This window comes from Anomalospiza imberbis, chromosome Z (assembly GCF_031753505.1).
Source record: "Anomalospiza imberbis isolate Cuckoo-Finch-1a 21T00152 chromosome Z, ASM3175350v1, whole genome shotgun sequence".
Lineage (NCBI taxonomy): Eukaryota > Metazoa > Chordata > Aves > Passeriformes > Viduidae > Anomalospiza > Anomalospiza imberbis.
In genome coordinates, this window is record NC_089721.1 from 54,490,535 (window position 1) to 54,504,985 (window position 14,451).

At 40.5% G+C, this 14,451-nt stretch overlaps 2 protein-coding genes across 2 annotated transcripts in view; one reads left to right on the forward strand and one right to left on the reverse strand.

Moving 5' to 3' along the window:
* Window positions 1–12,961, reverse strand: part of SVEP1 (sushi, von Willebrand factor type A, EGF and pentraxin domain containing 1) — a 118,306-nt gene extending 105,345 nt beyond the window's left edge. Inside the window, exon 1 of the mRNA XM_068176581.1 lies at window positions 12,117–12,961. Coding sequence (XP_068032682.1) covers window positions 12,117–12,635 — 519 coding nt within the window. The 5' untranslated portion in view covers window positions 12,636–12,961. The remainder of the gene's footprint in view (window positions 1–12,116) is intronic.
* Window positions 1–14,451, forward strand: part of ECPAS (Ecm29 proteasome adaptor and scaffold) — a 424,259-nt gene that overhangs the window by 267,421 nt on the left and 142,387 nt on the right. The gene's annotated exons all lie outside the window — the stretch shown is intronic.

The window sequence follows — 14,451 nt, forward strand, 5'->3', positions numbered from 1 at the left end:
ATAAGACACTTTTTATGCTGATTGATTAAGTCATCCGTGCATCAGATTCACAATGATTCTGACCAGAGCTTAAATGACTTTGTTCAGTCTGAAGTGTAAATAGGTACTACAAACATTAAAAATCTAGTGCAAGACCCAAAGTACAATCTAACATATTTTAATGTGATATTATGTTTTGATCCACTAAACTATAAACCCTACTGCTGATTTACTCTAAGGCTTCTCCTAACAAGTATTTAGACTGTTGGTTATTTTAAACCCAGCATAAAATTCCCTATTTGTCCCTGTTGAACGATGCTTTCCTCCCTTACAACAGTTTGCCAAGATCACTTTAGATTGTCCATCGTGGCCTCAAAAACACCTGTAGTTCCTTCTACTCTGCTGCTCGCTCTTCCTAGTACTTCACACAAAGCATGTGTGATACTGCTCAGAACTGCCTGAGTAAGAACATGCCCCACAGATTCCTGCACATTTTAGTCTTCCAGTCTGACAATGCACTAGTCTTCCTAATCATGGCCAGGTGCTGTCCACAACCCTAAAGCAGGGGATTGTGAAGATATATTTTCTCCATCCTCTGGGAACTTACATAGAAAGAATTAAATGCAGACTTCCAGTTTGGCAGCAGGCATATTATGACCATGTTTATTTCAATAATAGATTGTACCATGCTACAATTAATGCAAAAGACCACATTTAATAGACCTTTGAATGATACTCTAAAAGATGTCATGGTATGACAAGTAGGTAAATGTGATTAAGACACTCTTAACAAGCACAAATTCCAAAACCGGAGATCAACCAAGTAGAGCTGTTTTATTACAAAATCTTTATGTAAGTCTTATGAAGTAAAATCATCTGGCTTTCAGCTCATCCAAAAGCTTGTTAGCTAGGCCAGCCTAAATAACTTGCAGAGTTTTTATACCCCTTCTCAGTAAGCCAGGCCACATTTTAGGACACTTGGATTTTGATTTGTTAGTTCTCTGATTTCAGGTAGATACTATGAAAAAATAGGCACACACACCATAATTCAAAGCACATACCATTGGCGCTGTGGTCTGAGAGACAGCCAAGCAATATTTTGCTGTTTGGCTTGATTTTATTACTACTTGTTTGCAAAACCCAAAGGGAGTGAAACCAGATTCTCTTGCAGTCAAATATACCCTTCACAAATCAAACTTATTATTCCTCATATTTCTTAAGTTACAAGTGGAAAACCAGAATGAAGTGGGAAACTAGAATGAAAAGAATCAGGAAGAAAAAGACAAGACAAAGGGCAACATGAAGGCAAACAGTAGGAAAAATGTACAAATGCCTAATTTCAAAATGCATTCTGAAAGTGACGCTCTAATACAAGTGACTGCAAGCAGAGACGGTAACATTATTTATAATTAACATCTATAATTAACATATTTACCATTAACTGTGCTATTTTAAAGCAGAATATAAACAACTTAAACTTCTATCCAACTTCTTAAGTATTCAGGCTGATATTCTCAACTCAGGATGTTTGTCTAAAGTTATTTCAGTTAAAATGGCCCTTTCTTGAAAAACAAGACAAGGAAAACATATGTTCCATCTATACTCACTTGGTTTTGGCAACTGTAGCATCTCTGAGCCTTGAAAAAAGAACTTTCAATCAGCAAATCAGATAATAAAGGTGGAAAAATATGCCCCAAATACAGGCAAGTTGTGGAATGTGTGTAACTGAGGAAGAAACCACAACTTACACAGGGTTAGGACACATAATGGAGATTGCCAATGCAATTCTCTGAAGATGTCATCTACAGGCAGATTGCTCTAGCAGAATATTATTTCAACTCGTGTTTGTGGCATAATATGTACAGAAAGGGGAACAAAGCTTAATTTTGGAAGGATGGCAAAACACACTTTGCGGATGAAGGAAGTGGACAGCATTCCACATTGCCCTGGTTCTCCAGCAGTTAATGATCATAATCAGCAGCAGCCAAACTTCTGCGTTTCCTTAAACACAGATACATAGCCTGTCTGCGTGGCCAGTGAACAAATGAGCTTGAGCCCCAGTAGTCTAGACAGGACTACAGATATCTTAGGACTATTTAATTCTGACTAGCAAATAAACAGGGATTTTTATTTTACAAAATTAGACTGCTACAAATGCCCTCTGAAAGTTCTGAAACACAAACCCTCCATGACTTTTCATGTAATCAAGAAAGTTCCTGGTCCCATGAAAAATTGCTTAGCAAAACCTTTTAAAAGGCGTGTGTTTGAGTAAGAGGAAAGCAACAGTAAAAGACCATCTTTGAGGAGCAAATGACTATTTTTGAGGGAAAAATGTGCCTTAGCTACACAACCCTCAGATAAGGCAAGAGCCAGTATCTTTTCTGTCCTCAGAATTTCAAAGGGCAACCACCTCTTCAGGACAGCACTTCAGTCACACAGACATGAATTGAGCCAACAGGTAGGAGAGCATGAAGATATCTTCCTGCTACCCATAAGACTTGAATATTCAGGCACTAGGGAATCTGAGTAGAGAAACAGACAGACAAACAGACAAGATTGCTACATATTGCCCGTAGAAATCAAAACAAAACAAAGCAACTGACCAGCTTGGCCCTCATGTCTTGCAGCTGTGACTTTAGACGCAGAATCCCTGCTGTATAAAAACAGAGGAAAACAACAAGGGAGGGAAAGAAACATTCAACATGGAGGGGGGCAAGGAAGAGGTGGGAGAGAAGACAAAAGTCTATTTTGAAATAATTTGTGTATGTCTGTTGGTCCACTTAGTATTTTGTTTCTTTTAGTGAGGACAAGAGGACAGGCCACCATCCTGTCAGAGCTGCTGACAATCCGAGTATCAGTCCCCATTCCGCTACTCTGCAATATTTGTGCGGCATTTCACATAATTTTTGTTTTCTCTCACCCTGACTTACATCCCTCTATTCTGAGAAACCTCTCTTTCCGTCCCTCTCCAGAAAGCTGTTTTGAAAGTTGTTTTTTTTCCCTAAACAGAAAGTTCATATATTTCAAAATATTTGTTCAACCCCCAAACCTGTTTAACCCCTAAACTTGTACATACACACAAAGATTGTTCATCAGCCCCTGTCAACTTCATGGACTTTATCTACTTAAAGATAACTTTTTTTCATAACAAGTTTTTGCAGTCCCTTCATAAATTGTCAGGTTCTTCAATAAATACAGTTTAAAAGCCTTCTAAATGGTACTAGTAACTTTAAAGGATCCTGAGGACCTGTTTCTTCGACACAAATATCCACATCTGCTTCTGATTTTACCATCAAATGAAACTGAGCACCAGCCATAACTCAAATTACAGGGCTGAATGGCTTGAGAATTTAGCCCATTTGGTCACTACTATAAATTAATAGGGGATAAGTACAAACAAAATAAAACAACTAGTGCTATTGATGATTGAATAGAAATTCACGGGGCCACTAGAAATACCTAGTCTTTTACCATTTCAGTAACTAGTTTCTTGTCTACACTTCCTTCAGAGGAGTAGTAGATCAGTCAGTTTCAGTAATCTTTCCAGATTTTAAATAAAACATTCTTTTCACATTAGCAAAAAGTTATTACCATCTGTATTGTGTTCAGTGACTGTTTGGTGTGTACAAATATCTGGCAGTCTAACCAATTTTTTGTGCCAATAAAAGTCCTTAGAACTTAAAAAATGAAGTCTTGTGCAACAAAAGAGTTATCATACAAAATCCTCTTCTAGAAAGTCACTAATGTAATGGAAAACTAAATCCTATCAGTACAAAACCAGTTAAGTTCTAACTTCTGCATTTTTAACATTAACAAGGAGTTTGTAATACAAAATTAGGAGATGAGCAGTATTAGAGGGCAAAGACTTCTTCAGCCACTTGACAGCCACAGCAATGATGTTGTCAAAGGTTCCTTGTTACTGTCTCAAATACATCTTCTGCATGTAATCCATAAACATATGATCTTGAGCCTGATTCCTGTCCTTACTCTCTCTTTTGATTTTAAAGAAGATTCTGATCATATAGAACTGAATATTAATATATCTATCTAGAGGGGGAACAAGTTGAAATGGGCTACTCTCTCTCACTTTACATACCAAGCCTTCAAAAACATCATAGAGCCCCAGGAGAAGCTTGCCTTAAAATGCTTAAGTTGGAGCCTAACCCTCAAAATAACATTATCCAACATTCACTTTGCAGGAAAAACACTACAAAGCGAAAGTTATTTCTTATAGATCAGGAAGAACCACTACTGCATCTTAGAAGCAAACCAGAAAGCTGTCCACCAGAGAGCCATTCAGCTGTGCTACCCCCGAAGACCACTTACACTGGATTACTTTTCACTTTAGGAATGACATAAAACATACACACTAGGGGGTGAGTTCTGAATAGAATGAAATTATTCTTTTTCCTAGATGATCACTTATTTAATATAAAAGAAATAATTTCCATTTTATAATATTATAGAATTAATTTAACTGTCTATAATGTAACATATTTGTTGTTAAGCTTATATTAAAATGAGTAAATGTTAGTTTATTATGAAAAACACTGCATAGATTTGGTCCATATATTCATAAGAATATTAAAACAGTATTATCATAGGTGGCCACAGAAGCAGATCAGTATTTCATTCACAAAGGGAAATGGCAATGCTAAATCTCTTTGCCAAGCTCAGCTTCTGTTCCAAGGTTTCTTTGCTTTCACCTTTCTCACAGATAAAAATGTCCAAATCTGACAGGAGATTTTATGTAAATAAATATTCTATAAAGAAAAAAAATAACCAGTACTATGATCAAACATAGTTTTGGTGAGTCTGAGACATCTTATCACTGAATCCAGAGCACTCCTGAGGAATCTGGTCATCTCCCAAGAGTAATGCAAAGCTAGAGGGTAACAAATACAGTTCCCCTTCATCATGAAACTGTTGCCAGGTGAAGAATTGTTTGCACCCAGTAAGTGCATATTCTTAAAAACCACTGACCTGTGGAACCCCACAATGCTGATTCTATAGGAAGAATGTCTGGAAAGCAACCAGCCCAACTGTGCAAGCTTTTACCAGTTCACCAGGCAATCAGGTGAGACTTTGGGGTTGCCCACCACCAGGGATCACCAGTCTCCCAGGATAGAAATCATGCACAGAGGGAAGGGAATGTAAGGTAATGACTTTGCTAAAATTATTATCATAAGTATAGTTTTTTCCAGGGAAAATCTATTAATATGTATGTAAAATATAGTATATAAACAGGAGCTTTTTCTGCACTCAGCATGCAAGGTATTTTGGAGGAGATATCGCCTCATGTAATCCAACTGAATAAAGAATGTCTGCTTCTTAGTGTTACTGTTATTGGTGCTAAGGAGTTTTATTTTATTGATTTTGGGTACATAAAAGACCTGTCTATACCTCCTGAGCTCCGTCTCTAAAACAGCAAATATGGTGATTTCACCATATTTTCTTTCTGTCACTATACATTGCTATTTTCACTGCTCAAATCAAATGAATCTTATCCCCATTTTAGGTCTCACAAAATGAACTAAAAGATATTCCACAGTTAAGAGGTTTTGGCTTCCAACCTTTCCCTCTCTTCTCTGCACTGCTACACAGGCCCTAGAGAAGGAGCTGTTACCTATCTGGAAGAAACTAACCAATATTATAGCTTCCCTTGGATATTTCCCTAGCAAGAAATGCAATCTTAATTCAGAGAAAATATGTATCTATAGAAATAATCTGGATATTTACTGGAAGACATGATCTGAGTAAACCTCACAACTATATCAGACAGCCCCACTATAAGGATGAAAGCACACAGGTGAAAAAGCCAGGCATGCTCATGGCCAGGAAATGTACTGACATGACATCTGAGCAAAGACTGACAGATCTAGTAATGTTCAGATGGGGGAAAGAAGGTTTAAGGTCCTCCTATCCATGCATAAATATAAATACTTAATGAGGGGGGGAGTAAAAAAGATGTATACAGAATCTTCTAATTGGTAGCATGAGGCAAGAAACACATATTTAAATACCACCATTCTACTTAAAGAGAGGAAGCAACATTTCTGCTGCAAAAGTAATCAACCATTGAAACAGGTTTCCCAGAAAGTTTGTGGGTTCTCCATCCCTGGGTATATTCAAACACCAACTTAGACACAGTCCCGAGCAACCAGAACAAAAGACTAAACAGCCCAAAATCATCACTGGCTTTACAATGACAGGAGCTATTACAAAGAATTTCGACTCACACAGTTGTGTTAGAACTGTTGGATCTGGTGATTTGAAATTGTGTGACTTGCAGTTTTGAGCTCTGAAACAGAAAGAACAGAATGCACCTAGTTTCCAGGAAACAACTAACATGCATATCCTTCAGCTTCTACCATTCTGAGGTCTTCTAAGCAGGACATTAAAAAACAGGGCATGTTATATACAGACATTTTCTGAGCTTCTTGTGCTATATAATTTTAAACAACTTTATCAAGAATTTGCAAAGTTGTTGGAGGCCTTTATATGCTGCCATGCATATGCCTTTATATGCATGTTATACTCAACACATCATTTCCTAATAGATCTCAGTTTGATTGAAAAAATGAAAAATCCTAGTTTTCTTGTCTGTGAGTAATTTCCATCATTAATATAACAAAGATGTTATTTAATTTCTTTAGTACTGCTCTGGTCTTCTGCTAATAATAAAAATAGGGACTCAAAAATATTTTACTAAACATGTAACTGATTTTTGTATATTTTCAGACCAAGCACTCACATCACTATTGACTAGCACATCTGCCAAATATTTGTTTCTTTTGTGTTTACTTAAACATTTATTACTTTAAATAAAGGGGAAAAGAAGAAAAGCTGGACTGAATAATTAATTCCAAAAGGACCAACACAATTCATGACCTGGCCCATCTACTGCCAGCTGTCACTGCTCAATTACCATCTGAATACTTTTTTTTCCTCCAGGGCTGCTAGAATTGAGCAACACTAACCCAAAGTTATCACTGATTAGAGATGTCCCAGACCAACTGGGTGTGGGGGAATGTTTGGGAGACAAACCCATCTCTGCTTAACTGTTCATACCACCCAAGCTTAGCAGAGCACCAAGACTCTGAACGTTAAAGCTCTTTACAGACTGCTGCATACAATCAAGGAGGCTCTTCATCTTCTTGGTTGAGGCTGCCAGTGAGACCTTGAACCAGAGGGAGTATTATAATTTTAACAAGAGCTTTTGTTTCGGATTGTGTTAATGTCATAGAGAAGGAAGCAGTTCCAAACTTTAAGCAGGGTGGTGGTCCTATAAAGAACCTGTTGCTAAAAGCAATAGTATTTTAGTTTCTGCACCTAGAAAAGTCAGAAAATTCTTAGCATCACAAACATGCGGCCTCACCTGCAAAATCTGACTCACAGATTCCAGTAGCACATGGAATTGGGGGACAAAGTGTAAAATATGTATCACAGAACAAGCAAAATAAACATTCATAAGTTTAATGTTGAGGCTTATGTCAGGAACTACTGCTAAATATTATGTATTTTGCTGTAAAGGTCTCTCATAAGCTTAGGAAATTAATTAAAAATGAACCAACTTATTTTGTCCTGACTTCTTCAAAATTTTAATGCTGTGGATTTATTCCTTCTCTCAGTACAAATCACTTAACAACTTTTCTGCTTTGTCTTTGTATCTCTGAAGTAAAGCATATGATAAGACTGATTTCTCTGTGAGGGTTCATAATTTTAAGGACTGGGGATCAGAAGGGCCTTACTGTCAGACCCTTCCAAAAAAGGCTCTGAGATGACAACAAGAAAATGTTTCCTCATGAAAAGGAATCCCTATTCCTGAAACATTTAGGATGATATCATCCAGATACCATAGTGGTGAAATATTTCATTCATTGTATTGTTGTTTCAGGTCTTACATTCGCAAGATTTGTTTTATTTTGTGCAGCAATATCTACACCAGTCTTCCAAATGACATGCTTCTGATTAGACCAAAAGGCAAGACACAATTTTGTAAGCATAAGCAGAAGAATTCCAAATAACAGGTTTTCAGCTAAAGAAAGCATTAATCCTGATTAGGTAGCCACAGATATTATGCTAAGCAGAGCACTTTTTGCCAGTCCCAGCCAAATGGTCAGAGAAAAATTAACTACTTAGTAACTTCTAAAGATAGGTATATTTCAGGCTTGGTCTAAGGGCAATGAAGAATGTGCAGATGTGTATCTTGCCTCTGACCCTACCTTATTAATCTTGTGAACAATCCCCATGCAAAGTTAGAGTATGCAGGACCAGTATTCTTCACAACACCACACCTATTAAAACTGGAGATTTAGAGCTGACACCAGTGATGATTGACAGGAACGCTACTTTGGTAATCCCTAACTACCAGCTCTGCAATTGCAAAGGTAGCCACAGAGGTAAACCAAGTTGACTTTGATTTTTTTTACCACCATATCTCCAACACATGTCAAAGCCATGTCAAAACTCAGAAAGGCCCAACACTGTCAACCAATCAGTTAGCTCTAGTTGACCTAAGCCATCATCAGATATTTAGAGTATGATGCCAATGATAACCTAGAATCTCTACTCTCTCATTATTAGCTGCAGATTTTGCAGAGAACATAGGAATAAAAATCCTCAAATGCATGCTTGATAACCAGATAATATACTTGATTCTGAATGTTCATCTTCTCAGTGGAAGGGCACTACTTTTTTCAAATAAAAAAAATGTAACCAAGTACATGGTAAGAAAAGATTCTTAGTTCTTTAGCTTCATTAATTTGAAAATGAGATTCTGAATTTGAAAATGCATTGAAAATAAAAGCCAATTTTCATAGTGGGTAACATTGCTGCATCTTGTACTTTTGTGCTTTTGTCATACAGAAGAAACAAAGCCACCACTACTGCTACTTATTTAAACATGCACTAAATAAGCATTAGAACTGTATATCCTAAACTGATATGTGCTTACATTCTTTTGAGGGACACTTTTTAAAATATTTATTAACTATAACACAGTGCATGGGATTTGACATGCTGGTTGGACATTCATCATGCTCCCCCCAAAATCACATTAGATACAAACACCAGATTTCAAAGACCAGATTCTCAGAAAATGTGTAACCTTACTCTGTAGGTGACAAAACTTCCACTTGCATATACCTACATCTATACTGACTTCAATGGAGTGAAGATGAATTACAAAACAAAAAAAAGATTACCTTTTTAATGCAACAATTATTTTTATAACACAGAAGTCCCAAAGGCTCCCTCAGCTACTGCTGTGCCAGATTTTTTACAATCGACTTGTCTGAGCCTGTCTCAGTACTATCTCTGACTTCTGCTTAATAGTAGTGCACACCTACAACTTCCACTTCAATTACAAAGAGAAATTGTTCCCATTTTACTTCCACTGAAAGACAGAAATAAGACTATCTTCTTTTTAGAAGATATAATTTTATCAAAACATTGCCATGTGGAATAGTTTAAATAATTGTTATTTTTGTCTTTTTTTTAGACCACCGAAACCAATGCAGGTTCAGGATGTTTAAACTGTCCATCAATAAAGATAGCCCACCAATGCTGGCATATATGTAACTGTGACTCTCAGCTGCTAAAACAAGAGCCTATTAAACTTCCATCATTGCCTGATGACCCCTCAGTTGTGTTTCAAAATCCATCCGGTAACAAATGCACATCCCTTCTACAAAACATAATGGGTGCTGTTAGCAGTGGTTATCTCCCAGGATCAGAAGCTTCAATACAGTTGCCAACAGGTGTCTCAAAACTTTCCACCTCTGAGATCTTCTGGCTTTAGTTGCATTCCTTAAGCATCAGGAGCAACACTTGCTTTAACCTGTTTGTATTTTCAATTCTGCTTTGGTTCTTTCTTGCTGTCACAACAGCTCTGTAGCTTTCCATAATGCAATAAGCAATCTGCTTAACATAAGCTGCATGTAGTTTGTGCTGTCCCACCAACTTATGCTGTGAAAAACTGAAGCCAAAGAGTTTTGAATTAATGAGCTCAGTTTCTTCCCCTTTCTAAGACTGTTTGCATGTGCCTTAAAAGACTCTGAAAATGAGCATTTGCTAGCTGAAGCATGGCAGGAAATCACAAACAGAGTGGCAAACCCAAACATGAATAGAAGTTCAGTCATTCTCATCAGGATTCTGTCTCTTGCCACTGTCTCTTGTAGTATATTTAGCATATTTCCGTGATTCACATAGAATTTATCTTTAATAGGTGGGGTAGGAATGCCAAAGTGTGGTCTACATGGCAAAAGTTAGTAAGGACAGCTTTGACAAAACACAGAAACTCTGCAATAAACTTGTCTGCAAAGTACTTTTGTAGAGGATGCAAAGCTGCAGAGTTAAGGAGAACTCTCTTATGTTTTCAGAGAAGATAGACATTGTGTGGTGGTTGCAACAGCTTGTCAAACTGCACAGGTCTGCTTTTAGGATGATGTTTTGCTCCACAGGTTCTGAGACAGTTACTGCTGTGTAAATCTTGCTCCTGTTCACTCATGTTCCCGGGTCAGACATTAACTGGCCTGATGACCTTGCAGAATTCACTTATCTCTCTGCCTCTGTGGTTTCAGTGGAACTGTCACAGATGTGAATTAACGACTTTGGGACCTACCAAAGAAGAGTGCTACATGACGATTTAAGTGCTGGGTTTATTCTAACAGTGCACTTTCCTTTATTTTCTATTACTATAACACATAAGTGATACAATCCCAGAGACTTTGTAATCCTTTGCAGACACTTTTGAGTTTGGAAAAGTAGCAGAGAATTCTGGTCAGAAGCATAAGGAAAGCCAAGTTAAAGTGTAAAAGAAAAAGAACAATTAAAAAAAGAGACATTTTAGAAAAGTGAAAGAATAAATAATCACGGTTGTACCAAAAGACAGTTAAAAACATAAGGCAGCAGTCTAAGAGTGCAGAGGGAATAACAGTTTTATTATACTTAAAAAACTTTCTAGATGTATTCCAACAGTAGTATTTGAAACTTAGAACAGTAATTTTCTGAAGAGTGTCTAGAAAGGAGAATATTCTCTGAAGATGTTCATTTGTCTGACATGAAGAAATCATACAGAAGAAAACCACAGTACAGTATCTTTAACCAAGAACTAGTAAACAGACCGGAATTTAACCTTGTCATTCTATCTTAATTTTCCCTGTCACCATGCGAATATTTTTCTTCCCACATTCTTATAAGAACACAGTGTAGAATGACAATCATGCTGTTGCAGCCACAAAGTTTAGCTGGGCTCAAGAAACGAAATTGTAGGTTTCTGAAGGGATTTTTTGTTTATTCCACTTAAAAGTTATCATTAGTCAAGATTTTGTATCAAGACGACAGATGGTATTTCTTAAGCTTGTATTTTGTTTTTAATGGTTATTTTTAACTTGTATCATTAACTTTTTCACACAACAGCCCTGGGATGGATATATATTGAAACATGGCTTCACAGTGGAAGATCTAATACAGGGATGTGTTTTCCTAAAGCAGGTTTGGCATGTGAGCTTATAAGTCATCAGCAATTAAAACAGACACCTGGCAACAGTACGTAGGTAGGTCTGACAGCTAGCGGGCACTTAAGTCCCGCTGCCATGAAACCAGGCAGGCATTTCAGATGCCAGACTTGACTCATATGTATCACTTCTGAAATTGAGACACGGGCTCCATGTCCCTACAAAGAACGAATTTCACACATTTGTTTGCAAGGGCAGCAGCAAACATGGGAGTCGCAGGTGCAGACAGGACGGGAAGATAGCGACTAATTGCTGTGACCAGACTATTCTGCATCCCACACCACACCAATCCACACCCCACCATACAGCCCTACACCCCTTGTCACGGAACACTCTCGAACAACGCAGAGAACCACATTCCCACACCACACACTGCACAGCACAGCACACCGTACGCCGAGCCATCGCACCCCAGCACCCCACGCACTACCGCGACTCGCATCGCCGCGCCTTCCCTCGATGCCGAGACCTCGCCCTGCCACTGCGCACGCCGCACCGCACCGGTGCTGCACCTCACAGCACCACCGCTCGCTCCTCTCACCGCACCCCTGACCGCGCATCCCCCCGCACCGCGGAGCCGCGCACTCCGCGCAGCCCCCGCCCGCCGCCCCGTCTCACCGCCGCCTGCTGGAAGGCGCCCTTGGTGTAGGTGCCGCCGCCGCGGTAGGTGATGGCGGGGATCTCGCGTCCCAGCAGGGCGCACTTGTGCTGCTGCGGCCGCCGCCGCGAGATGTAGTCCACGCGTGGCACCACGTTGCTGCGCGAGGAGAAGGTGACGATGGCGACGCGCGTGGCCGCGGGCACCACGGGGAAGTCAGAGAGCAGCTTCTTGACGAAGCGCAGCTCGCTGAGGAAGTTGGCCGGACCCACGCTCGACGACTCGTCCACCAGGAACACCAGATCCAGCCGCCCGCTGCGCGCCCGCAGACGCCGCACCTGGCGCTTGAAGGCGCGCCCCAGCTTCTCCACTTTGCTCTCCGTCGTGTCGGGCAGCGGCGGCACCTCCAGGGATGGCGACGCGAAAGTTGGGGCGCGGAGAAGGGCGCCCGGTTGGCTGCCCGCCCGGCCCTGCGGCTCCGACGGCGACAGGGACAGTGACAGTCCCCCCCAGCAGCAGAGAGCCACCAGGGGCCACATGGCGTGGCGGCGGGCGCGGGGAGACGCCGGCAGCCGCGGGAGAAGAGCTGCTGACGCCCCACCTCTTCTCTACTCGGAGACGCGTCCGGCCTGTCTCTCTGTCTCCCTACCGGCCTCCCCGCCGGCCCCCGCAGGTATCTGCGCCCTTTAATTCCCTGCGGCTGAGGCGCTGCCCCTCGCACGCCCCTCTCTCCGTTTTCCCCTCCTCGCCTTTCGGTAACGTTCTCCCCCCCGTCCCTCCCCGCCTCCCGCCGCCCCGTCCCGCCCCGATGGGTCCCATACGGCTGGCGGGGCTAGCCCGATAGCGGGGTGGGTGGCGGTCGCTGGAAAAGCGTGGAGCAGAAGCGAAGGGGGTCGGAAATGCAGGACCCCCTGAAAAGTGAGGAGCGCCGTTTCCGCTCCCTCGCCGCACGGGTTGGAGCGAGGGGACGGAGTGAGGGCTTACACTGACGCGTGCTGAATTAATCGTGGTTAATTTAGCCCTTTGTTTTGCGGGGGGGATGCGCCTGCGGCTGGGAGGTTTGAAGGGTCCATATGCTCTGGTCTCGCTCCTGGCTCTGTCACAGTCTTACTCTCTTGTTTCAAGGGCACACTTCAGCAGCCTGAGGACTCGGTTTTTCAACTTTCAAGATGTAGCAGTACTTTATTTATGTACGTTTCACAGCAATGACAGCGAGGTGTCCAGATACGTGGGGTGAGTGTCCACAAGGGTGCGTGCATAAGACAGGGATAGCACTTGCATATGTACATCAACATGTGTTTGCAAACATAAACACTGATGTAGCAACAGTGACAATAAACTATGCATGTTTTGAAAAATTCCTTGTTGCAAACTGTGACATTAGAAGCCATTTCTCCGAAGAGGTCCTGTGCTGTCTTGCTGTCTGTGAATCACTTTAGGAGAGAGATACACTCATAAAGAGACCTCCTGCCAAATTCAGAACCCAGTACCCTTCAACCAATCTCAGTACAGATTTAATTTTCAAGGTTATTATGAGTCAAGAACTTGGGTTTATTTTAGCCATTGGTTTCAAATTAAACAGTTTTCTCCTTAATCAACTGCATTTCCAGGAGTAACTCACTCTCAGAAAAATTTCCCTGGGATTGAGATTAGCCATGTAAAACTGTTGATTGCAACTTTTGGCCTTTTGTTGATATTTTCCTTCTTTTACACATTTTCTACTCCTCCTCTTGAATTTGCTTCTATTGACATATCACAGTGTGATGGAATACACAGTACGTTGGTGCAATTGCAAGTTCAGCCCCACATTTACATTTGGTTGATTTATACATTCCTTACACATTGAGGCTTTTAGCTGGTGGGAAATTGATCCAGTACTGTCCTTTTGACTTTCCAGCAATACTCAAATTTCACTGCAAATGACAAGAGACTAAGTAACAGAAAACATTATTTAATTAGGGAAATAATGCATCTGATATACATAGCCAACATGTTTTTACATATTTTATGTTTATGGAGTAGTGCAAGGGCTTCACAAAAATCTATTTCTTAGGTATACTTCTGCAACTCAGTGTTTGAAGGGAAAATAGAAATCAGACACTCTAGTGAAATGAAAGAGAAAACATCATACTTGGGCTACTATGAGACCTTTTTGTCTTGAGATGGTAGCTGAAAATTGCTACAACCACTGAAGTCCTCAGCAAGTTGATTTGCACAATTGATCTTTGGAAGATTAAAGAAATGATGCTCTAATTACATCACCGTGGTCACACCAGACCACTAGTATACCTAGTCTTCTCATCTATATTGCACTAGGCTGTAAGACTGTATTGGTCTTTGCACAAACCAGAATGA